The 25,835-nt window shown below is 43.3% G+C and overlaps 1 protein-coding gene across 1 annotated transcript in view; it reads right to left on the bottom strand.

The window, feature by feature from the left end:
• The window catches only part of LOC135262959 (ephrin-B1-like), an 80,155-nt gene that overhangs the window by 20,657 nt on the left and 33,663 nt on the right, over nucleotides 1-25,835 (bottom strand). Inside the window, exon 2 of the mRNA XM_064350430.1 lies at nucleotides 20,877-21,154. Coding sequence (XP_064206500.1) covers nucleotides 20,877-21,154 — 278 coding nt within the window. The remainder of the gene's footprint in view (nucleotides 1-20,876; nucleotides 21,155-25,835) is intronic.

The raw sequence follows: 25,835 nt of genomic DNA, 5'->3' as shown, positions 1-25,835 counted from the left end.
TTAATTCCGCCAAAGCTATTTTGGGGGAAGGGCAGCCAGCATGTGTGCATACCCTTTACACGAAATTAAGGCAAAGTCACTGCTTTTTGGGAAATGTGCAGTCCACCGCCTCCTCCTCCTCTCTCTTTCTCCCTCTCTCCCTCCCTCATTCTGCATCTCTGCATTGCTACCTCCCTTGTCTTTATGGGGTGTGTGCAGTGTCGCATTGCTGAAGCTCAGCAGGTGAGACAGAGCAGTCTGAGGTGCGGGGGGAAAGAGCAACACGCCGGGGAAACGCAGAAGGACAAATGCAGTCCTTTTTGATGCTCTAATAACCGTGATTTTAAGATAAGCAAAAATCACACCTGCCTTGCACGGAAACTGCACACAAGTCAAATGCAAAATGTCACCTGCATCAGACAGAATACACTGATTTTGGAAGGAATCTGTAGTCACGTGTAGGCTAATACTTGATATACGGTACTTAAATACTCATGCGTTTCTCGGACAGTCTTATCCACACAGAATTACATGGCATACAATCAATTTATACAGCTGCTGTATATTTCAAAAGCAATTCAGGTTAAGTACTGTATTCAAGGGCACAGCAGCAGTGCCCCACATGGGAATAAAACATATGACCATGGAGTTGCAAGGCTAGGTCCCTAACAATTATGGTACACTGTTACTGAGCCAGTACTCGATACTCAATTCCCTCCTTCCTTTCAAAGTGAATATGCATGCGCAGGGAATACAGGGAGAATGGAATTCAGCGAGCAGGACTGTGTGTGCGTGTGGCGTGTGCATGTCCGTGTGACGGGGTGGGGGGCGCGGGGGTGGAGGGGGGGGGTTCCACCCCATCAGATCAGGCACAGTTGTCCAGCCTGCTGCCAAATTAAGCCGAGGGTCTGGGCCGGAGATTTCAGCGCTGCCGCGAGATTAGAGAGGGCTTGGGCTCCGGCGATGATATTAGCGGCGACCTTTAAATCCTCCGAGCCGTCCCCGCGCCGTGGGGGCTGGGAGCGGAGCGAGGCGGCTTTCGGGGCCCGGCTCTGCCCTCCCGCCTCGCGGCGCGGCGCGGAGCGGAGCGCGCGGGGGCTTTGACGGATATCCGAGCGGACAGCTCCTCATTTCCCCCAGAATCGGCTAGCGACCTCGGCTAAAAGCCTCGACCCGAGCTTTCCACAGGCGCGCCAACGAGACGTCCGCCTGAAACGTAATTAAACGCTCATTATCGTTCGAGTGCATCCGGGCCACGCAATTTTTAATATCACGAGAGTGGCTTTTTGCAAATAAAGCCACCGCTCAGGGGTGATTCTAATTCAAGAGCCTTAAATGTATATTAGAGAATAAGAGCGACAAGCTATCGTGTGAAACACAAATGGGGAGAATGTTTCTGCAGTTTCTGCTATTCTTCCCTTCCACAGTTTAGATGAATATGTATTTATTAATTCAGTCATAAAGCCTAAAGTAATAAAGCCATAATTAATAAAGCCAGCTAATGAAGTGATTCATTTGTAAAACGCTGGAAAAATTTTAAGTTTCATACATTTAACAGTCAAAGACATTTGGAAAGCAAAGAAATATTCCAACATGAGATGCATAACTAAGGATTACTGTATATGTATTCGAAAACAATTTGAAAAAAGGCAAAGATTTATAATTAAATCACTTCAGAAGCAAAATAGAATATTCTGAAAAAAATAAAATAAATAATGTAAAAAAAAAAAAAAAAAACCTCTGGGAAAAATATAAATCAATCCAATCCTTCATTCTGAACTGACCTCAGCTTAATTTGCCGTAATTATGGAGCAAAGATTTTGTCCTGTAAGCAATGCTTAAAAAAAGAGATGGAGAGGGGCTGGGCCTTTGGCTCCGGTCAAGTAACTGTCTTGGCTGAAAGACATTTTAAAACTCTCACTTGCCCTTTTGGACAGGGCTAGCGAATTATAGAAGGCCCTGTAGATTGACATTGGCGGACTCTGCTGTTGACTGAAACAAAAGCCAGGCTACGGCCGAGTGACAGAGGAGACATTGCCCTCTCTCTGTACTCCTCAGCCGGGGTCCTCCTTCAGGCTGGGAGTATTTCATTTCTCTTAACGGAAACTTTGCGGAGAATATATTGGCATGCAAGGAGGGCTCCAGGGATTTCGCTGGCATACTGAATTCTGGGAACAAATATTTGATACAAGCCTGTCCTCTTCCTAACGATTTCTTCCTCAAGGTCATTTTATTCTCTCGAACGTGGAACAGGAAGAACAGTTGAGTGAGGAAAATGGGTGGGGGGGGTATTATGGCTTGCAAGGCCAATACAAAATTCATGTTCAAATAAATGTACTCTGAAATGGGTTATGGCAAATAAATAAACAAGGAAAGTTTGGTAATGGTATGCTGGCCCCTGGAGACTGAGTCAAATTAAGAACTCATTGTGAAGTGAAGCCAATACACTGGGGAATAGAGTCAATTTAGATGTCTCCATTCGTTTTATTCTCTGTCAAATTGATGTTTTTTTAGAGCCTGCACTGACTAAAGACCTGAGCTCTCCCTTTGATGGGACATGTGTGGAAACCATTTAACACATCTATGCAAAGATTTCATGGTTGGTACACCAGAATATTTGACTCACTGGGTTCAAGTGAGTACGAGAACACTCATGTTAGTGGATGGTCTTCACAAAGAGAAAAATGCTTGAAGATAATTGCAGTGTAGTGGCTCGTGGTGCTTTTTGGATGCTGCAAGCCTTCCCTCACTGGAAGAATAGCACTTGGGCATCTCACACGCTGTGTTTTCCCATTCTGGATGGCACATACGAGTATGCCAGCACCAACCCTATAGGCAGCAGTCAGGATGTCATTGACAAGGGGGTGTCTATATATGTCAAACCAAATCCAACCTCTCAGTTTACATTCCTTGTACACTGCTTTCATTGGACATGGCCCCTAGAGCCCATTATCCTCGCTTACTGTGATCACGAGTAATTTTGATTTTTTTTCATTGATGGCAGAATCCATTTACAGCAGGGTTACTCAACCCTGGTCCTGCAAAGCTGCAGGGTTTTATTTTCACCCTATAATCAACAATCAGTTCAGACCACATAAACCAGCGAAGGTGAGTTAACTGTGCAATAACCTGCATTAATTGATCAATTAAGTGCTGAGTAACAACAGAAACCAGCACACCATGAGGTCCTCCAGGACCAGGGTTAAGTTTCCCCGATTTATTCGGTTCTTGGGACAATTGGGGTGTAACGAGGCCTAAAAACCAGCCATAACACAGGTAGTGTACTGGTCCTTTTCTTACCCAGGAGAAAGAAAGAAAGCAAATAGAAAAGCACCACACTGCAAAAATAAAATCTTACTGGGTATTATACATTTAAACTCTAATTTAAATTAATAACCCTTGTTTTCTAGTTGTAACATTTATTTTCCTCCCTACAGGATTATTTAAATTAATTTATTTAATTCATTTCATCAAGTAAATTTTTCTTACCCAACTGGCAGATTGTTTACGTTAAGTGAGTTTTTTCACATTCGCATTCATTTTTTCAGTTGCATTTTTTTTACAGCGCATCAAAACTGCCATTTAAAGAAAACTTTATCTTGCGATGCATGCATTGAGTAAAAATGAATGCTCACGCTGAGACAGATACCGCAGGAGAACAGCGGCAATAAAAAGAGGGCTCAATGAAGAGAGGAATGGAATCCCTGCAGAAATCTAATCAACATTAAAATAATCAGAGCAGAAAAGCAGGGGACAACAGATTAGAGGTGAGCAGCCACTTTTCATTCACACTTTTAAAATGTACCAGAAAGGCTAAGTGTGGACCATGAAGTATGCTTCATTGAAAAAGTAGATGGTGGACATGGTGGCCTCAGTTACAGGTCTGGAACAATAAGCAGCATAATTACTAAATAATAAAATGTAGGAAAGTCAACAGTGTTCGAAGTACAACATCAAAACAGTATGCACGAGAGACCACTGATAAAATACCGATTTTAATTAGATTACCACTGATCTTGGTATCGAGTGGTTCTGAACTGAAACACAATAGCTACACAATGAGAGGAACCTATTTTATAAATGATTAAAATTGGTGCATTTCCATGTCACTGTCAAGTTATGTACATTTAAGTAACCCCCCATTCCGCATGCGTGCAACTGGAAATCTGTAATATACGTATGTGCTGTGTTTACATTTGCTATTTCAGCTGGGGCTAAATTGACTTTGATGCCAAAGACACACATGACATGCTGAGACCTGTTCACAGCTGGAGGCCTACTGAACTGATGGACTTCACTCATTTCCACCATCAAATCACAGCCTGGAAGCACCAGTCCTCATCTAATGTTTTATTTATTTCAAATGGTGGATGCTTAATGGTGGCGACGCTATATTAAACTATTAAAGCCCAATGACCATGAAATTAGACGATGGTGTCTAAAAATAACATTGTCTTAAATTATTGCTTTGATCGGTCATTGATTCAAGGTGCAAGCGCTATAACCCGTATCCCATGGTAATGCTTAGCCTCACTTTTATGCAAAAGCCCTGTCTCGATAGGTAAAACCACTAGAGATAACAAAAGGAGGGCTGCAACTGACACGCCAGGTTTATGATTATGGTATTTTATAATCCAATAAGTATCCGCAACAAGTCAAGCAACTGCTAATACTACAGCAATGGAAATGACATCATGAAAATCCCCCTTATGAGCCATAAGAAATCAATTCACTCTTTGTACATAGGCTAGAAAATGCGTTATTTCCATTGATCATTGACCGTGGATATACAGTGAGCCCCATAATGTTTGGGACAAAGACATATTTTTTATCGATTTGGATCTGTACTCCACAATTTTATGTTTGTAATCAAACAGTTCACATATGTATGAAGTGCAGATTCATGAATATACATTATGATTTGATTAGTTATCCCAGGATTATATCATCTTGCGCATTCCCATTCTGCTATAAAGGGGAGATGAATCGCACACCAAAAACAGGATCATACTCCTTACATTGAAATAAAGACAGGTGGCATTGCCCTTTGCGGGATCATGTAGAAGTTGATGAAAGCAATATTTTTCAAACTCTCATGATATAACCTATGTTGTTTTTTTTAATTTTGTTTTGGGGTTGTAGATCACAAAAAGATGGCTGGATAGGGCATATTTTTTCCACATCTAAAGATCAAGAACTTATCAAAAGAAAGCAATCCTACCTAGCAAATCAAACATAGCCAGAGCTGCCAAAATGAGAGGGAAAGCCTGGCAGATAAGTGCAGATAAATTAAATCTGTCTATGCCTACATAAGACGGCAGTTGGTGAAAAACATGAGCATTATTATTACTACTACAAGTGATGATGATAATAATAATAATAATAATAACAGAATTATTATTATTATTGTTATCATCAGTTGTTGTAATAGTACATTTAGTAAATATAGTGCTTCAAGAACAGCTACCTGCATGTAGAAATTCCTGTCACTGTCTTTGGTGGGGCCTGAGGCTCTGCCTGATTTCACACAGCCACTGTTTGCATATGCAAATTACAGATCTGCTTACCGTTGGTTCCCCCCTTTTCTCATTCTCCTGACAGGTGAGCAAATAGGTTAGAGGGCACAGCAAAGGAAAAACCAAGTGGTTTGATTGCTAGTGTGTGTGATAAGCAACCAGTGTGAATAGGTTTTCTGCACAGAAGCTCTCCAAAATGATCCATTTTTGACTGAAATACAGGGCTTATCCAAAAAGTGGAAATATGGTTTGTGTGGTTCCCCCTATGGTTTGATCAAGTGACTCCAATTTTTTTTCCTGGTGTTTTCGACATCCTGATGTATGATTGGAAAAAGAAATCTGGTTTCCTTCAGAACATGAATAGAATAAAGAAAACACAAAATGATTTTTATTTTATAGAATAAAAATGTCCTGTATTTTTATGAGCGAGACTGCCATAGGATTAGGAGATTTGGTCATTTTTGTACAAATGTGCTACATTTGCACCACATCTGTACTGTATATAAGTTTGAAGATGATAGGTTTTATTTAAGACAGGGGTAGATTCTTAAAAAAAGCTCTGGGTTTTAAGTGGGGTTTATGGGGTTAATGTGCACCCTGAAAAGTCACACCATCCATTTTAAGGCAGATTGACAGCATGGGGACTAAATAAACCCCAAAAAAATCCCAATAGATGCCATGAGAATTTATGGGTGGTCTCTAACAGTACAATGGAATAGCAGCAGGACAGAGAGCCAGGAGATTGCAAGCTCAATCTGATCTTGGTCTTATTCACTGGACAAAATGGAATTTCCCTGGTGGTATATATCTTATGGATGAAGGAAGTTCAAAAGTTTATTTTTGGATAACAAAAAAAGCAGTCAATGTGCCATTCCCTGCATAATGACTTACAGTGTTGTGTGTGAGTGAGAGAGAGAGAGTGAGAGATTTTCATGTTTAGAACAATTACAATGGTTGACTCGTTTTGAGAGAGCACTTTTACCACTTTGAATGCCTGTAAACAGTGAACATGAGCATTTTACAAATGACAGAACAAAGCAAAGGCTACTACATCAGCTCAGACAATAAGGCCGTGCACCGCATTCATCTGCTCTAAAGCCCAAACATCACGTGTGATTCTCCATAAAAACCCCTAGTTATCCTCCAAAGGCTCGTAAAGTGCCACTCTACATGAAGTGTCCAACAGCTTAGGAGTCATTTAAAGCAGTCCCTCGTGCTCGGTGAGAGAGATAACCTGAAAGGTCAGCTTTGTCATCACGAAAATGCATAAGGAAGCCTTCTTTAATTATTATCTTGGATTGGTTTGCGTTTTAGTGATTACGTACTGTCTGGGTAAGCACATTCCCACAGCAAATTACAGCACGGGGCAACCAAACAGGAAGCCTCTGTGATAGGGGAGATAGTCCAATTACTTGTTCTGTATTAAAGTTCAAACAGTGCTTTCCTCCAAAATCAACTATCTGGGTAAATGGAAGCTGTACTGTAAACTACACCAACCTGAATTGCAGCAACCCATGTCTCTGTTACAAATAAATCAGGATTTTTGACAGTTCCTGCCTTCCAGTCAGCAAACCCAATACCCCATTACCACCTTGAAGTTCAGAAGTATAAACAATATCATAGCATGAAAGGCCGTGTTTCCATTAGCATGCCAGGTAATCAAGAGGGTTAGTTATGGGCTTGTGGTGGAAAGCAATTATCATCCACTAATTCACCGCATGTAACGTCTTGTATGCCCCGCGTTAACGTATATCTCTTCATCTGAAAATTACGAAAACGAGCAGTCACAATTTTAGGGCAAAACCGTAACCCCAGACGCACCTCACCACAGACAAAGGGGCTTTAGAGAAAGAGGCGAAAAAATAGGACTTGATGCCCCGCCTCGTTTTCTCCCGCCTCCTTCCCTTTCGGCTGGTCCACAAGCATCCACGGCGACCTTTACACGGTGCCCTTCTGACGCCATCGATCCCAGCCTACTTAAAGTCAACAGTGAGTTATGAAAAAGCCTGAGCCATGAAATACATTTTCAAAAAGGGTGACGCCTGAGTCCAGACAGTGACGGATTGGCCCCCACCTTAAAGGCAACGTGCGCCCAACAAAATCCATTAGCGGCAACGCTTCCCCCATGATCCGACGATTATCATTCTCATTTGTTTTAATTAGGGATAACTGAAAGCAACCGCAGCAGTAATTTACTCTTTGCAGATCCTTATCTAATGGTATTAAGGATGGCGCGGTTCCCAAACAACATCATGAGCCGCCGCGCTCTGTGGCGAAATCGCGCCTTTTCAAAAAACCTGTTCCCAGATACCAGGGACTGCTTCTGCAGGGAACGCAGCACCTGAAGGGGCCGGGGGAGGGGGGGGGGGTGGCTGCAGGGGGCCGCGGGCTGCCGCCCTGTAAACGGCTCGTGCGTTAGGGAGCTCCCGCTGGGGATATAGCGAGCAGCTCTGGGTGGGAGGCGAAGCGCTGTAATCGCTGCTCAATTAGAGAGGCCTTCTTTTTTGGCTGTGTTCGGGAGGGGGGGGGGTATCAATGAGCGTGGTCATTACGCAGCATCGAGAGAGTCATCTTTCTGTTCCGTACTGTCCCGAGGGGCTTGCCACAGTTCCTCCAGAGCGGAGGGTTTTTGGGTGTGTGTGTGTGCCTGTGTGTGTTTATGTGCCAAGTATGTGTACTGAACACAAGCTAGTTGGTTGGCATGTACAGCCCACGTACACACATGTACATATGCACACCTACGATGTGTTGCTATTTTATTATTTTGCGGTGCCATTCATTTTGGCCTTTTTCTTCTTTTTCCTTTTCATTTTTTTCTGTTAGTGAACTGGCAGAGTACCCAGAAACAGAATGTGGCCTTTTCCTCCTGCTCCAGAATCTGAAAAGACAGGATAGAACAAAGAAAGTCTTCCTCCACCTCCTCCAAAGAGCTGTTCTGCAGGAACGAGTTCCTAAAACTGCTCGCTGACCGGTCCCGAGCTATGGGCCTTCAGCAACAAGGTCTTTCAACAAGGTCACATGGACCAACAACCAAATAAAAATGCATCTGCCGATGATCTATGACATTCACCGCTCAGGTTTTAACCTACTTTTTTCCCCTAATCTGGAAACAAAAGGAAAGCCTGGCGTAAGCTCTGAAATGCACCTATGTTTGCAATTGGATTAAAACGATCGAAAACACATGTCGTCCATGTCCATGTTGCTGGCACAAATTAAGCCTCGGAGTTAGAACACCCTACATGGAGAGCAAAGGATAAATATGCTTCTTGTAACCAAAACACTCATTAGAGTAATACCAGGAAAATAAACAACTGCTAAACCAGGAACAGAGCGGGGAGACGGAAACGCTTTCAGCATTCATCTGACTTGTGGCGACGTACGAAAGCTGCAGGTTCGCGGCCTCGGATTTCAGATCCGCGTCATGGCCGCCGCGCTCGAGCGTCCGCCCGGTCGGTAGGCCTGACGCGTGCGCGCACATGGGGAAGGCGTCGCGGGGGAAACCGAGGCCGGTCTCTCCCTGGTGTTCATTACTGGGCCGCTCCCCTGCCAAGCTCCCAGCTCGTAGCTCTCTCCCGTCTGTGCTTGCTTGCTCTGCGAATTCCTCAGGGCTTTTGTTGTTCCGTTTTTTGGTTTTCTTTCGTTTTTTTTGTTCTTTTGCTTTGTTCAGGAAGGGAGAAAGCAGACAAGCTAATGGATAGAGGAGGGATGACGGGTCACAAGGTGCCAGGGCAGGTAATCGAACCCCCGTCCGTGCGGGGGATTCACATATGGCTCGAGTTGGCCACCCAATGGACTGAGCCACACATCTGGCCTTGTTGTTCTGTGTGTTTTTGTTGTTTTATTATTATCATCTCAAAAATGGGATTATCTTGGACAATAAGATAAAGGTCATCTCATTCATGCCCATGTGATGAAGGCACGGATTGCCATCTGCAGTGAGAAGTGACAATGGACAATGGACGAGGTGAAACCAAAGCCATTCGAGTGAGATGCAAGACGATTACGTTTGATATCGCCTTCATTGCCGCAACAGAACAGAACAATTGCTGCTGACCCAGAGCCTCAAGCATCCTTTCAGCTTCAAAAAGTGAATTACAATCTAAAAGTAACTCTGGGTGTAGCAGTTTCCTTTATGGTCATCTTCTCACTCTGATGATCATTAACCTTATTCACCGAAAACATGTAGTGTGACAAACACAAATACGCAGTCATATTTATTCACCCTTTTCTAGTATAAAGCATTAGCTGCAGTTCTGTTTACTGTGGAGCAGGATCCTTATAAGAATATCTTTTTCCACAAAATGGAGCAACTAAAGACACAAAAATATCTCTGTTGTTCTCACTTGAATTAAATGAATGTAGTTCTGAAATGGCCACAGTTGTACGGATCAATTACAATGCTGAAATCTGTTGACAACTAGCCTACACGCTTCGCCTCAAGGAGGTCTAGACATCCATGTGTAATAAAGGACTATTTTACCATTTTGTTGGTTTAGCAGTGGAGCCTGCAGATAACCATGTTGCATATTGTGTTGCTCCTCAATAAGTCCTACAGCGACCAACTGAATTTTAATGGAAATATTTTCCCCTTTTTCTCATATTTGTGGCTTTGATGAGATCCCATAAATCATATGCAAGTATTTCCAGGGAGCTGAGAAAGCTTCCTTAACCAGTGCAAAATGGTGGATGCTGTGAATGTACATGCATTGCAGTCCGACATGCATGTCCAAGTGGAATGTACACATAAATTGGATGAGCCCTCTGTCAACATGGGGTTGTTACTGCTTTCATACAGACAATATTGTACATGCACGCACGCACACAAGCATGAGCACACGCATGCAGACATGTAAGCATGCACACATGCATGCATGCACACACACACACACACACACACAAACACCCTAATATTGCTATTCCACAAGATCTGTGCTTTGGTATGACCGTGGGCACCCCACCGCAACTCTCCCGTCAAGCAAAGTGGACTTAATGCATCAAGCCTCAAAATTAAACCACCTGTCAAGCAGAGAGGTCCGCTAAATGCTCTACCCACCGAGCTCAAGAACGAACACTTAAAACTGTCAAATCTACTGATGAATAATCTAAAAAGAAGAGGCTGGTATTTTTTTCCTCCCGACTGAAACCGATGTGAAGTGATAAGCATTACACAAGGGAGAACTGCAGCCAACAATTCCAGCATAAAAGGCAACGCATTAACTCATCGAAGCGTTTTCATATGCAAATCTAACAAGACTAAAGTGAAGAATGATGCTGCCCTTCATAACCATTGACACAAATCAAATTATAGGGCAGTTCGGCGAGTTATAACAATAATGTCTTACAGAAACAACAAAACAAAACAAAATGGGGAAAAAAATGCTGAAGTTTTAACTAGGCCAACACATTTTTTCTTTTTTTTCCATCTGCTTATTCAAGTTTGACAATCCCCCCCCCCCAACAATGCACTGTAGAGCCCTCCACTGCCTCAGCATCCGCCTCTGCTTTTTTAACAGTGCTGCTATTCATAAAGTTGTCAGTCTGAGGACGCCATCTTCACTTGACGGGCTACGGATGACAAAAAACGAAGCCGCCGCCTCATCCGCTGACCCCCCCCCCCCACAACCCAGTTACGACCCCAACCCCCTCGTTAACGGCAGACATAGTCCTTTTTTGCGCTTCCGCTCAAGATCATCCCTCCGACCACAGGGTCTCTCTGACCGTTATGTTACACTGCCGTCCACCAGGTTTCCTGGTGTATCTCAAGTTTTAGGGAAACTGCAGCCTCTTAGCTGTTCTTCAGTTCGACGATAATACTTTGTGGTGGTTTGGTGACCAAAGGCACAATCCATTGGTGATGAAACAGATCCAGTGACCTGAACTAACATATTTCAGCAACAGTTGCATGTTTTCCTGTAAAACTGTACATAAACACAGTTTATGTTTGTAATTCTATAAAAGTTATTTTTAAAAATGAAATGTATGAAGTAACGACTATTTCTGGGACTTATTGGTTATATGTAACATTATTTGGTCCACGTATACAAAGTAAATTTGCAAACATTAATTTTTATTAATTGCTCGCACTTTCATTTGTACCAGACGACCACACTTATTGCCATTTCATGATTCAGAGATAACTGGCTCCATTATACTATGCTGTATCCTGTGATCTTCCCCACAGATGAGGGCCATAAAGATCATCATCCAATGAAATCCAGTGGAATCTCATCAGCAGAGGTACTTCAGCCAGTGAGTTTGTCCCTCGTCTATCCAAGAAAGGGTCGACAGACCACATACCACCTCTGCCAAGGCAGCTACCAGTACTAAAGCAAAACCGAAGAGCCTATTTTCATTCTGCACAGAAATGGGTCCAAACATCACAGCTGCCATGGCAGCTCTTCAAAGCCAAGAGTTGCGTCCTCCAGATAAGAATCATACATTTTTCATTTTGCCTGACACTTTATTCAAATTCACCTGGGACCAGGACCACCGGGTGGCTCTACAAGGGGCTTAAACTGGGCGACTCGGGATGAATGTCAGGCCTGCCACAGCTATCGCCAAAAACAATTTGATTACCTGTGATGAAATGTGCTCTCGACCAAGCAAGTCGCAAATAAATAGCTTGCTCTTCCAGAGCCTTTATGACCAGTTATGATATACACAACACAATCCAGCATCTGGATACTGTATTTTTTATTCTTTGGTTTTGATGAAGTTGTAGACGTTTCCCTGATAAAACGATCCATTTGTTGCATCTGGGAACTGGTGTTGCATCCAAGTTCCTCTGGAGAGCCTTAAAAGTAACATTTCTACAACCATCGTTTTCACATTTCGTTTACAAACCCATGCACTTTTCTCTCTTTCCACATATATAATTCAAGTACTAGTATTTCCTGTTAAAGCTACAGCAAACCCAACACGTCACTTGGACCCTCGTTCATAAAAAAACTGAAGCTAACAGTGCGTGGTTCTCGGGTCAAGTTTCGGTTTTCTGAGGAGGCTACAGAAGGTTCAGGCTTTTCCGAGGCCTGTCGATTGGCTGCCTGGTTGCAAATGCAAAGCCGCTGGTCAGATTCACCTTGTATCCCTCGACTCTCAAAAAATAACAAAAAACGCAACTGCAATGGCCAATATAATAAACCAATACAACTATGGCTTTTCAGAGACGAACATGGAGACAGACGTCACCCTGCAAGATTGCAGTCAGCTGTCCCTGGCCCTCCAAGACACAGGGCTCTCCAGTCCCGTGCATGAACTGCACTGTATCTGGGCTAATTACCATGACCCCCCCCTCGCCTGTCACCCACAGGCCCAGGGCTCTCTCCCTACTTCCCCATTACTCTAAAGCGAAAAGGCCCTCTAGCAGGAGCTTAACACTTGGCACGCGGGGGGCACAGAGCGCACGGGCGAGGGAACCGCAGGGACTGCGACCGGGAAGAGGTCCCCGACGCTCCGTGGCACAACGCAAGAGCGATGACTGCACAGCTGCTCGCCGCTTATTCCCCTTCACATCTGTCCGCCGGGCTAGCGCCAGGCACGGAATCCATTAACGCAGCCCTGTTAGCACGCTGAACTAGTTACTGTGTGCACGCAGCAATGGGGGAGGGGGGGGGGGGGGAGGGAGCTGCTTCAGTCTGCTCTGCCAAGCCGACCAACCCGCTCTCCACCCCCACCAACCTTTGCATTTTGAGCGCGAGGCGTCTTGTCGTCCCGGGCATCGCTGTAACCTCGTGCAGAAGTGATGTCAGCCCTTATCTCAGACATCCCCGCACCACACAGGGCTCAAACTCCGACATTTCAGGAGGTCTGGCTGCCGGAATGTGCTGAGAGAGTTTAACAGCTAGCCGGCCTGGCATTCCAGATCGCCGAAGAGGCATAAAATCTAACTGACAAACGGCTTTATGAGCAAAACTGACTACACACAGCGGTGGGAGGGGGGTGGCGTAGGGAGATACCATGGGATCCAAAGATAATAATCTACGCAGAGCCGATAGATTTTCTGTACTGAGCTGTGATAACACAAAACTATTTAAATTTGCACTGAAACAGGGATGGCTAATACCATTTCCTGTGCTGCACTGCATAGACATATATTTGACACATTCCCGTTATGAAAAACAAAAACAAAAAAAAATGTAATAAATTTATCCATGCTTAACAACGCAACAGGTTATTACAAAGTACATGTTGAATAGATCAGTTCCAAAATATATATGCCTTCATATCATTTTCACAGGAACATTTAGAGATTATGTCAGCAAGACCTATGAGACCTATCAATATACTCAGCCTCATTAAGTCTTTTTTTGCCTGCTGGCAATATTACATAAAGAATTTTCTGTTGACAACTATGAAAGAAAACAACAAATGTATGACTACACAAAACACTTGCCTTCAAATTGGCAGCAGAATAAAAAACTTTTTTTAAAGAATTCATGCGGAAAGCCCTTGAAACAAAAACCTGAAACCTGACAGTTTCCACTAGATGTTTCCGTGCACTCGAATTGCAAAGCAGCACAGGTCTCCCGCTAGGAGGGGAGAAAAAAAAAAAAAAAAAAAAAGTATGGAACCGGCTTTGGGCTGCGACCCAATGCGTTATGAGGTTGGCTGCTGATTAAAGGTAGCTCGAAATGTCTCCTGGCGTGTCCGAGGGCTTTGCGGAAAAAAAGGGCCGCGGCGCCAACGAAAGCAGGAGAAGCGCTGGGTGTCACCGCGGTCCGCCGAGCCGCAGCTCAGCAGCTGGGCCTCTGACACCGCGCGGGGACGCCTGCCATCCTGCCTGCCGCACAGACGAGCCGGCAGCGTTTCATCCCGGATGGCAGCCGCTCAGCCGGTGAAATGCTAGACCCGCCGAGTCGCACAGAGAGGAGCCGAGCGGGAGACGGTGTACGTACGTGTGCGTGTGTGTATGTGTGAGCGCGCACTTGTGTGAGTTCGAATGTGTGCTCGTGCGCGCGTTTGTGTACGTACTGCATGAGTGTGCGCGCTTTGTGCGTGTGTTTGCGTGCGTGCACGTGTGTGTGTGTGTCTGTGCATGTGTGTGTGTGTGTGTGTGTGTGTGTGTGTGGTCTTCTTAGAAAATTGCACTGATACCTAACTCGCCCCCTTTGAACACTGCTGTGAGAAGATTTTTCTAGAGAAACAAAGGAAGCAATTTCGTGGGCCAAGATAATGTTATTTCAGTGTCATTTTAGTCGCTGACTCCACATGAAATCCCTATACCTCCCAACAATGCGAGACCCTCTCAGACACAAATGCACCATTGGAACTGTCCATGCTGCGCAATGAAAATGACAATGAGCATCCTGTTTCAAAGGACTCAAGCGGATTTGGGTTACAAGTTTGGGTTAAGTTTATGCCTCGAGTGTCAAATCAGTCACCCGGCATCCTTTAACACAAAAGCCAGCGCCAGACTGACAATACTATAAACTATGATGCATCTGCAGCTCTCCCAGAGAAGTTACAATTGGACACCTGGCATGCATTAATAAGAAAATACTGTATGCTTATCAACAGCAAAAACACAGACTAGCCTAATTAATCCCTGGGATTGTAATGGCATAGGAGAAATAACAAAGCAGAAAAGTTGAAAATTATCACAATAGAAAATAATTTACCAGTGCGATACGCAAAGACAAATATCACATAATTAACACATACAAACAAACTATATAGCCTATACTGTGTATGTATTGCATGTGTGCTCAATAAAGGATAAATAATATATTATATACAATAGAAATTATTTAGAGGAACAATTCAGATTTAATCAATCAAAGCTCAGGCGATAAGCCTTCAGAAGCTCACCACCATAACAATATAGACTTCCCTGCCGGTTCTGAGAGGGCCTAATACACCCTCTGGCCTCCTATTCTGATGGGGTTTAACTTTGACCTTTTATTCTTCTCTTTCTCTCCTTTTCTTTTGAACCGGCTGCCTCCCTCCCTCCCTCCCTCCCGCCCCTTCCCCGTCTTGTGCATCAGCTCGAAATTCGGGGAGCAGAGCAAATCGGCTCTGATCCCAGAGCGACGAGCGGGATTCTGCTCGGGCCGGGCAGCCGGAGTGGCAGCTGTCACCGCGCATCATCCTTATCCACAGCCGGCCTAGAGGAAATCAATGTTCAGCTGACGACACAGGATATAGGGCACGCTCGCTCACTGTCTGAGGGCGTCTAGATTAGAAAGGTCCTTGTCAACAGCTTCCCCCTCCCACTCCTTCCGTCTTTCACCCTCCCAGCTCATAAACAAAAACAACTGTGTGTGTGTGTGTGCGTGTGCATGTGTAGGTGTGTGTGTGTGTGTGTGTGTGTGCACGTGTCTGTGTGTGTGTGCGGGCGTGCATGTTTGTGTGTGTGCGTTTACGTGCATGTGTGCTTGTGTGTGTGTGTGTGTGAGTGTGTGTCTGTCTGTCTGTGTGCATTTCTGGAAACGGGCATAAACAGAAAGAGCACCAGAGGACAAGCTTGGAAACAGGCATGGAAGATTGGGAGTAAATACATCTGGCTGTATTTGGGGAGTGCAATTGCTTCAGCATGACTACTCCCTCAGTCCCTTTTGTGGCTTGGAGACCGGACACCTCGTGCTTGTGGCCTCCACCCACCAAATGGTGGCCGGCCTGGAATTTACATCAGGGGGGCTATCATCAGCATTCCCCCGCTGGGGTGCAGTGACCCCAACCACCCAACCCCAGTCTGGGTGCAGTGAAACAGGTACTGGGGTTAAGGGACACCCCCTGCGGAAAGTAAGGGTTGCGGGGGACTATATTCATGCGGTGTCCCGTTTCCTCTCAGACAGCAGGGACGGCAACTCCCACAATGCACTGGGGGCACAATGCAAAAGGACTGCCCAACACAGCGTTATAGAGAGCCGACTATAAAGGCAACCTGCCACTTATCTTCATTCCAATGTATAATCAACAGAGATAATCTATCCCATTATTTATAATACCAACAAGCTCTCATCTTCTCAAGTCACCGGTTCTGTGGGTTTGGGGACGCTACCATCAGCTATCTACAGCTTATCTTTGATCACACTGGAGCCTATTAAAGATATTAGCTGTGGTTTCAGTGTGTTTACAAGGCTGCAAAATTACCGTATCAGCCAACTGCATCTCATGAGACTGCAGCAGACCCTTAAAAGTTGGCTGCTCTGCATTAGCAAAGTGAGTGATCTGATGTAAATATAGACACACTTAATGCTCTATCATAATGTGGAACTTAATGGAAACATTTGCTACCCAAAAGAATATGTATGCTCACAACAGTTCTTGTGTTCAAGGTCAGTTGGTTTGAGATGAAGAAGAAACAAAAACAAATATAGCTGCAAGCAGTGATGTTGAGGGCCAAGCGCCAAGGGTGAGCCGCAGAGCCCTGAGTGCAATTCATATTTTTCTGAGAATTCTGCAAAAAATAAAAATAAAAGAAATTGTGCAACAATTTAGTCACCTTCATACCACAGTTATGTTGATTGGGTGCACTGCAAGCTGCAATGAGAGAGAGGGAGACAAGCAGAGAGTGCAAGGACCAGTTCTTTGTTCCTCCCAGTCTAGCACATGCACACATAAGGTCCTAATGTTGCTGGAGCATCAGCCCATTTGCCCCTCTGGAGCAAAAGTGCCATTTTGAGGTGCCCATTTCCTGTCATGTAATGTGAAATACAAGGAATGCATGCTACTCATAAATTACAGATTTACACTGTACATTATGATGGATATCTTCCCTGGGTTCAAACACAGTTGGTTTTTCAGCATTCACCACTCAGTGAACACACACAGAGAGTCACTAATGCTGAATCTTGTATGAAGTTAATTACAGTCTTTGTGCATATGCTGCAGCTCTTGCCTACATTTAGGGCAGTTTATGGAAACGCTAATTACTGAGGATAATTTCTTCCCCAAGTTGGTTTAAGACAGAAAAGTTAAGCTATGATCAAGATGCTATGAATAATTTATTTATTCAATAAAGCACTGACACATTTACAATCAGAATCATAATATAACCCACTGCCCAACAGTGCTATCGAGATGGGAGAAGTTTTTTTTTTTCTTTTCTGATATAGTCCTCATGTTTACAAAAGTTGACCTGCATACAAAGTGAAAGCAAGTCATGTCACAGTTTTTGCAGAAATGTGTGCAGTTATAGTCTATGATGCTTCCAAGTTAACCAGCTTACAGTTTGTGGCTGGGAAATCATACCAACTTTGGTGTGTATTGCAAATTGTATCGCAATAATGATTTGAACATTGCTATTTTGATGTGGAGCTGTAGCGCTACCTTGGGTGGTAGGTGCAGAAAATGCAATACACATGATCTGTTTTCAATTTGCATATTTCCAAAATTTGAACAGTGATCAAATGTGTGTGTGGTTAGATATCTTTTCCACAATTTTTGCATATTCATATTTGATTATCTCTGAGAATCTTGGACTGAGGGGAAGTGTTTCTCAGGACTGTTAGAGTGCAGCTTTCTGTCAGGGCTCCTGTCAAATTTCATACAATGTGGCCGTATGGAACCGATGCAAATCAGTATTCTGTAAAAAGAGCCCTTACATATTGCACTATAGCACTGCATGTCCGGGCATGCTCATCCACACTATGGCAATCTATCATCCCCTGAAGAATTGTTGCAGTAAATTTGTGGCCATATGCATATGTTAGGAGTAGTCAGCCATTTTTGCTAAACTGAAAGTACAGTCCTGCAGCCATCTTTGCAGATATCAAAATGTTCTTTGCAATTTAATGCACAGACGTGCTGTGGATCACACATGCCTAATGTGTGGAGAATTGGGCAAAACATTTTAGGAGAAGTAAAAAATGTTTGTTTTGCAAAATATTCAAAATGGTGGAAAATTGAATTTGGCAGACACTATGGGTTATATGAAATTATTTGTTCAGCATGAGGAGGTAGACATGTGGAAGAGATTTGGTGCATATACATGAAGCGAGATGGCCATAATAATTGTTTTAATGTTGCAATTTTGCAAATGGTGCTAGAATGTCAGTTGCATGAGTGTCATGCATAATAAATTTGCAGCCATGCCGGACATGCCTGCCAAATTTAGGGCATGGGAAAAGGGTGAAAAAAGGGTTTAGCAAGAGTTGAAAGAAAAGGAATAGAAGAAAAATAGTCCTAGCAAAAAAAAACAGGGGTCCCTAAAAAAAAAATAGCCTATATAAAATAAACCAACCTGAAAACTGATTGCTTCAGTGCATTTCTTGTCTAATTTAATAAAAACAAAATGCCGTCCTTACACACTTCACACAGAAAGTAGCCTTAACCCATTTTCATCCACCCAGGTTTTTCCTACACAAGCTACACAATTATAGACGGAAAAAAAGAACTTAAAACGCTTAAAGACAATAAAAGGGTTGCGCGTTCCGTGAACTAAGGCTGGTTTTGGATCTAGAACAGAAGGCCTCCTCCAGTTCTGTGCTTCAAAAGAGTAATCAATATCGACCCTTTTTTTTAATAAGATATAGGTAAAAGAAAAGCCCACGTCATTCAATTACGGCCTGTTTGAAATCCACACTCGAGGGGTGAGCGCTAAGCGATTGAGCCCCTTTGCTTAAATCCTCAAAGATCCTTCCAAGGCCCCCCTTTCACAAACCCCAGGGCCAGGGAGACAAAGCACGTTCGGCGGCGCTAATGTTCTAAACCGGCGAACCCTGCTTTGATTTCAAAAACACCTGAATTAGCGAAGCCATTTGCATCTCAAATTTAAAGGCCGGTGCTAATCAGTCTCCAGAGATCACAGGGCCCAATATCCTCATTAAGTTGCGGTACCACATTAGCGGTTCCTCTTTGCGAAGGCGTGGGGGGGGGGGGGGGGGGAGGATCAATAAGCATATCATAGGTTTTCAGAGTAATTTCCGTGAGCCGCAATTAGAGATGCTTTGTCACATTGAAAAGGGTGAAAAAGTAGGCCTGTGTGTTTGATAAAGACTGGAGCGATCTGATCTGTCTAGTGCCCAGGAGTGCCAGTAAATCAGACGGTTTTTATGTGTTGAGGGAAAAAAAATACCATTTTGTCACCGTTCACTCTGTTTGAAAATAGGTCAACAACGTATTTGTACATTGACAGATGCTACATATTTATTAAATCAAGACAAAAAAGAAACGCAGTATTATATTTATTTTTGTTTTGCTGCACTTTTCATTTAAATATAGAACAAATGGATTTGATGAAATGTAGATTACCAAAATATGGTTATTGTAAAAGTACTAGTAATAATAATAATAATGAGCTATGAATGGATATATGAGATGAGAACCGCACCACATTGAAGGGGTGTAACAGAGTCTGTATCTGCTCATACTGTATAAGACCTGGGTGATTTTGTTTTCAAGGCCTGGCCTTGAAAAGTATGACTAGGACTACACTTTTTTACATGCTGCTCACACGTCACTTGTGAAAACGGCGGCATTTTGAGACGTGTTCGTGAGTGACAGCCATTTAAGCAGTTGTGTCGGTGAGGCCAGCCTCATGACAACTCATGTAAGAGAGGACTTGACATTGCACCGTGTCTGTAATGTCACAGTAAGATGGACCCTCCGGATTCGAGGGATAGGAAAGTAGTCCCCAAGGGCTGTGGAGTCAGGTGAAGCAGTGGTGTCACGTGACCATGTCAGAGCCAATGAGCTGGACTCAGCGATGTGTAACGTAACAAATGAGACCTGCATGACTTGTGCTGACCCCTGCGCTGGTGAGTTATAGTATTATTGCAACTGACCGAGCCTGACAGAACTGACTCTGATCTGAAGAGGAAAAGCGGTGATCTGCACTGGGGGTCCCAGCAAGCTCCTGGACAACGTGGTGACCGGCTTTAGCGTGCGATGGGTCAACCCCGTATGGTGGACACCTTTGTCCCCCTCAGAGCAGAATGCTATCGAGTCAGGCCACCATAAGTAAATGTTCACAGAACTGCATTTTGAAAGCAATCAGTCAGGATTTTCAAGCTTCTCGCAGTGCAGCAATCAAATGGTGGCATAAAGGTCTCATTCAGAGAATCAAATGGTGCTACTCTTTGTGCTCCAAAAAATGAGGTCTGCCTACGATGCACAAATAGCAGCTCCCCGCATCGCAGGGAGACCTTTAATCCTAAGACAAAGCAAATTAAATCCTGTTGTGCTGCCATGTCCTGCTCTAAGCTTCAGATTCGGGGAAAAACAAGCATGGCAGTATACAGGATCTCCCAGAAAGGACTGCACTTGCATTACGCTCTTTAGCCATCAGCAAAGGATGAATTACAGTGAAGCTTGTGTTTATGTGTGTGTAACAAACAGCCAGGTGGAGGGAATCAATCTTCTAACACAGGCACACCATTGAAAAACACCTTATGAAGGAACATGTAGTAATAATAATAATAATAATAATTAGCTACTCACACGTAATGAAATAGTCGACGTTCTTTTTGAACTCCAGGCCCATGTAGTTTGGACTGAACTCCTGAAACTTGATGGTAAACTTGATGTCCTTCTCCGGCTTGTTGCAGTTGACCAGTACGTTGGGGTCCAGGACTGTGCTGCAGGTGTCTGCCTGCTCCTTCTTCACCAGGTACAGCTTGTAGAACTCATACGGTCTCCCCATATCTTCCTTAGGACAGATAATATCCAGCTTGTCTCCAATCTCAGGGTAAATGACAAGTCCTTTCCCTGACTGAAACCTGTAAAATAAGAAGTGGCGAATGATTAAAAACATTTTCTTTTTATTTTTTATTCCAGTTCACAAACAAGCCTTTAGTACACTGCGTTCTAGAAATAGCTTGTGTTTTGATGAGCCCTGTAGCCTGCTGTTTCAAACGGAGACATTTCTGAAAATAGCTAGGTTTTATTTTGACTTGCTGCCATATAACTTGTTGAGTATGCATAAATTTCTGCACCAAAATTGCTTTAAATGGAACTTAAATGCATGTCCTCCTATCTTCTGTGTCTGGCTCCAAAATCCACTGCCAGAGAGGTCCGCCAACACCAACCACTTCAGGATACTGGTGTTTTGGTAGTCAAACTATGATGGATGAATAAAATTAAAAGTGACAATTTACCCACTACTTAAATTAAGGAATTAATGCATGGTTTGGAAATGCGTTGCTTGAATTTCCTTTTCAGAAGGAAATCAGTAAACAGACACATTACTGGTATGCAACTAATCTCCAGTTGAAATTCCTATTATCTGCAAAGGTAAGTTTCTGGATGTATTGTGAACATATTTCAAAGATAATAAGCTCATTAACTAACTTCTACAATTCTTTCTCTTGAATGGCATCTCTTAGCAATCTATCCCCTAACAATGAAAATGAAAATCAACAATTTTTCAGAGAAACAAAGTAGATTCCACAGGTATTCTACAAAGGTCTTAAGAGGATTATGGTTTCCCCCAGATAAAATCAAATAATCTATCCTATAACAGTAACAAAATTTCACTTCAACTCAGTAAACAAAAATTGTCTTTATGTCTTAAAAAAACCAAACATAACCTGTGTGGATGTTAACAGGGAACTGCTTCTCTCGTGAAATGCGCCCAATTTGGCACTGATTGCACTTAATCCGCTCTTTCAGAGGTGAAATGGATGACAGAAAGGCTGCCCTGATAGGCAGATGGCACCTCCATGCCTCATCTTCAAAATTCATTCAGATGTCCTTCTCTCTAATTCAAAACAGCACGCTCCATTGCATACTAATTGAGGATTTTAACTCGCTCTTTTAATTATTGACAAGGCTTTGTTTCTTATTCATTATTTATGTTTGAACACAGTTATTATCATGCCAATGTCAATTTTTATTATTATTTATTATTATTATTATTATTATTATTATTATTACTAATAATAATAATTGGTAAACTGCAATATTATTGTTGTTATTGCAGTTTAACTTTGTGATGCCAATTAATCAATGCTGTTTCTGATATAAAAAGCATATTCTGACGAGGTACACATAACTAAACTAGTTTCTAGTATATAGGTTCATTGAAACTGCTAAAATTGTTGAGTAGGTTAACCCATGTTAGCCTGGTTATCCCAGTGATTAGCTTAGGTAGTCTAGGGTCCTGACTTATTACAGCAGTGACCGTGAGAAGTACTCTGCACTGTACAGATTAAATAGAGACAGCTAAATGACTGTAACTCAAAAAATCGTTTCTTATCAGAAGGGAGAAAAAACCCAGTTGCCATGTTTGTTACAGCAAATATTTTAATGGTAAACAAACGAACTGGAGCAATGGCAGAAGATAGACTTTATGGCCCTTGGAAGTGTCTGTCATTCTTCAGAAATGACATCCAGCTGACTGTTGCTGCTCCCGCTCCTAATGAGACTGATCGGAAATAAAGCCGCGTCCAGATGAGGTTCTCGGTGCGCGCGCTAATCCTGAGGCCGAGCGACACGAGAGCCCGGCGCGTGTGACGCGCTGCGTCGGCACGCTCGCGACCGACGGCCTCCCCCTGAGACGTTCAGAGTAAGCGCATCGTTACGCACCCTCTGCGTAATGCGTCAAAGTTAACAGCGCGCCTCGTTTCTCCCGCTTCCTCAACCGCGCGTATCCGTAATCACAAGCGCACGTCCGTTTTCCTCGCCTATGCGAAGTGTGCCACGGATTTAACAACCAGAGATGGAGTCGCCGCTTTCGGCGCGCGACCCAGTTCCCAGCCCACGTTACTCATCACCAGCCACGCCGATTAAGCCGATGGCGCTCCACATCTCGCAATGTGTCCTACCGCTGCTGGGCGGCTATAAATAGAATTCCACGTTTCCATAACGTTTCTTTCTCGTCTAGCTCCTGCTTCCTTGTTTTTTTGCTGGAATGTGGAAACGCTCAGTGCCACATCACTGAAATTCGTACATGACCCCCCCCCCCCCCTCTCCCGCACTGTCAGACCCAAGTTTCAGCAATGAACTCCTAGCGAGACTGAATCCTCTCCCTTTGTCCGTGATTACAGACTCGGACTGAAAACAACTTTTCTGTTTCATCGGCTTCCTGGACTCTCTGATTTCGCTGTGGACTTTGATGTTTAATAGAACGGTAATAGTTCTACTCGAAGAGCCTCATGTTAAAAACCTGCTGCTAATATAGCTTTTAAACTGCCTCTGGTAGTCCTATGACTTGATGCATATAAAATCCATAAAAGAAATCAGCCAAAACTGAGCAGAGCAGAGTATTCATAAATACTGTGAGATTCATAAAAGAAAATAACTACAAGCCTGTACTATAGCTTTTCCATAAAGTGCAGCAGGTCAAAGTCATGCAATATGGTTATTATGGGTGTGTATTTGCCATTTTGTCCCACAAAAGTAAATTTCATTGAGGCAGCAGATTATGGAAATGCAGTGCAGAATTTCTACAGGTATGGAATTGCAAGAGACTTACAGTACAATTACACGTCTACATTGTGGCAGTATCAAAAATAATACATCAAACCAATATGTGATCTATTCTAACACATGAAAAGTCCATGAGCATAAACTTAAATATAGTTTACATAACTTTGCACTGGAGCCAATCTTCCCAATGCCAAGTGTTCATTTGATAATAATTAGAGAAAAATGATTGTGATGTTAACTGTAGATTTCCTTTACTGAGCTTTCACATTTCTCAAAGGCCTGTGTCTACCCTTCAGGTTAATCATTTGAATTCATCTGACATTCTGTGTCATTAGTTTCCATTTGGAAATTAAATAAAGCACAGTTTTTAAAGTAACTGAAATGGAGAGCAGGGTTAGGGCAAGGCCTACATATTTAAACACAACCCATCACGCAATCCATGTTGAAACCTTTCAGCATGAGTGACAGGAGATCTGATCAAAACATTTCCCGCTTCCTAAAGAATAATCACACATAAAAAAGAAGCAGACTGTGGCTCTGGCACTGCTTTTGCCTACAGAAGCAACATGCTTTCCTTAGTATTTAAACGAGATTTCACTGAATTATTGGATTAAATGTTGAGTTTCTAAATCTTGGATTTCAGGCAAAATGACATACAACACTCGTGTAAACCTCGGATATTTTAATTCACGGCATGCAGTTTTGGTTGGCTTGTTCACCGGGGCCTACAGCTGAATCACAATAACTTCATTAAAAACAATTTAAAAAAAAAAAAACACAAGCACTAATTAGGGCTCATATCGCCAATCAACCCATGAGATGGATTGCTGATAGATTATTAATAATGTAGCCTAATTAATATTCTTTTACATTAAGTCAAGCGTAGAAATTCACGTTCTTGAGAAAATAAAATTGCTGAGAGACTGTCAAATTTTTATTAGAATCAAAATTCTACCAAACGTTATTTGATGGAGACAAACAGAGAACCTGATGAGGATCTGATGCGAGCACTGGTGCAATACGCAGTGGCTGCATTAATCTGCAGTAGGAATACTGTAAAAGCAGCAGGTGAGATGTGGCTGAACGAGCAGACGCGTTAGGATCTGCAGTGCTTCCAAACCCTTTGCAGAGCCCGTTCCACTATCTGGAGGCTGTGAGTAGGGTCGCACGCTCTCCTGAGGGCGAGCGTCGCTCCTTCTGTCAGGGAAGCAGACGATGCGCAGCCCGGAGTCACACCCCAGCCTGCGTCGCTCAAGGCCCAGCGTGGCTCTCTTTCTTTCTCTTTCCTTTCCTTCCTTCTTTCTTTGTTTCATTCCATTCTCATTTTTTTTAAATGAATAACACAGGCTTCTCTGTATAGCCTCAGAAACCTGTTTGCTTTGCTAAGCCCTTATCCCGAGGCTTCTTAAGAGCGCTATCGGGTGACGGCGTTCGGTTTCTTTATTGTTTCCGAAGGTGTTTTCTGATGGGAAAGGTGAGGAGGCCGATGAAAACACGCTCTTCAAAGTCGGTAAACAGTGCGGCTCTGTCGTTAAACTTTCCCCAAACAAACACTTTGCCTCCTGCCGTCTAAATGGTAATACGGAGTATGGCGGTAGTTAAAGTGAAATACGAGGACCGGGGGGATAGAAATAAAGAGAAGAAAACCTAAACAAGCTCAAAGCCACCTTCATGTTGTCAGGCAAAATAAGTACAGTGTTTGAAACAACAGCACTCATCAAGAAAAGCCCTTACCAAACAGTTCACTTGCATTTACGCAGCCTTTGGGTGAACTCGTGCTCCAGTTTAAACAAATACTAGCTTGTTTGAGCTACAGACCAACCACACCTTTCTTCACTAAGGAACAGTCACACTGAGGCCACTCTTGTTCTTGCTCATCAGCGCCCTCTGCTGAAATTATGCAGGGTCAGTCTTTCTTGTCGGGCCTTAGTACCCAATCGCAGGACTCTGGAGCAGCAGAATCAGTCCAAAAAGGAGAACAGAAAAAAAACCTGTCAGCATTTTCTCACTGGTCATTTCGGACCACAAATT

Source organism: Anguilla rostrata, chromosome 9 (genome assembly GCF_018555375.3).
Source record: "Anguilla rostrata isolate EN2019 chromosome 9, ASM1855537v3, whole genome shotgun sequence".
Taxonomy (NCBI): domain Eukaryota; kingdom Metazoa; phylum Chordata; class Actinopteri; order Anguilliformes; family Anguillidae; genus Anguilla; species Anguilla rostrata.
This window is presented reverse-complemented; position numbering and strand designations above follow the sequence as displayed.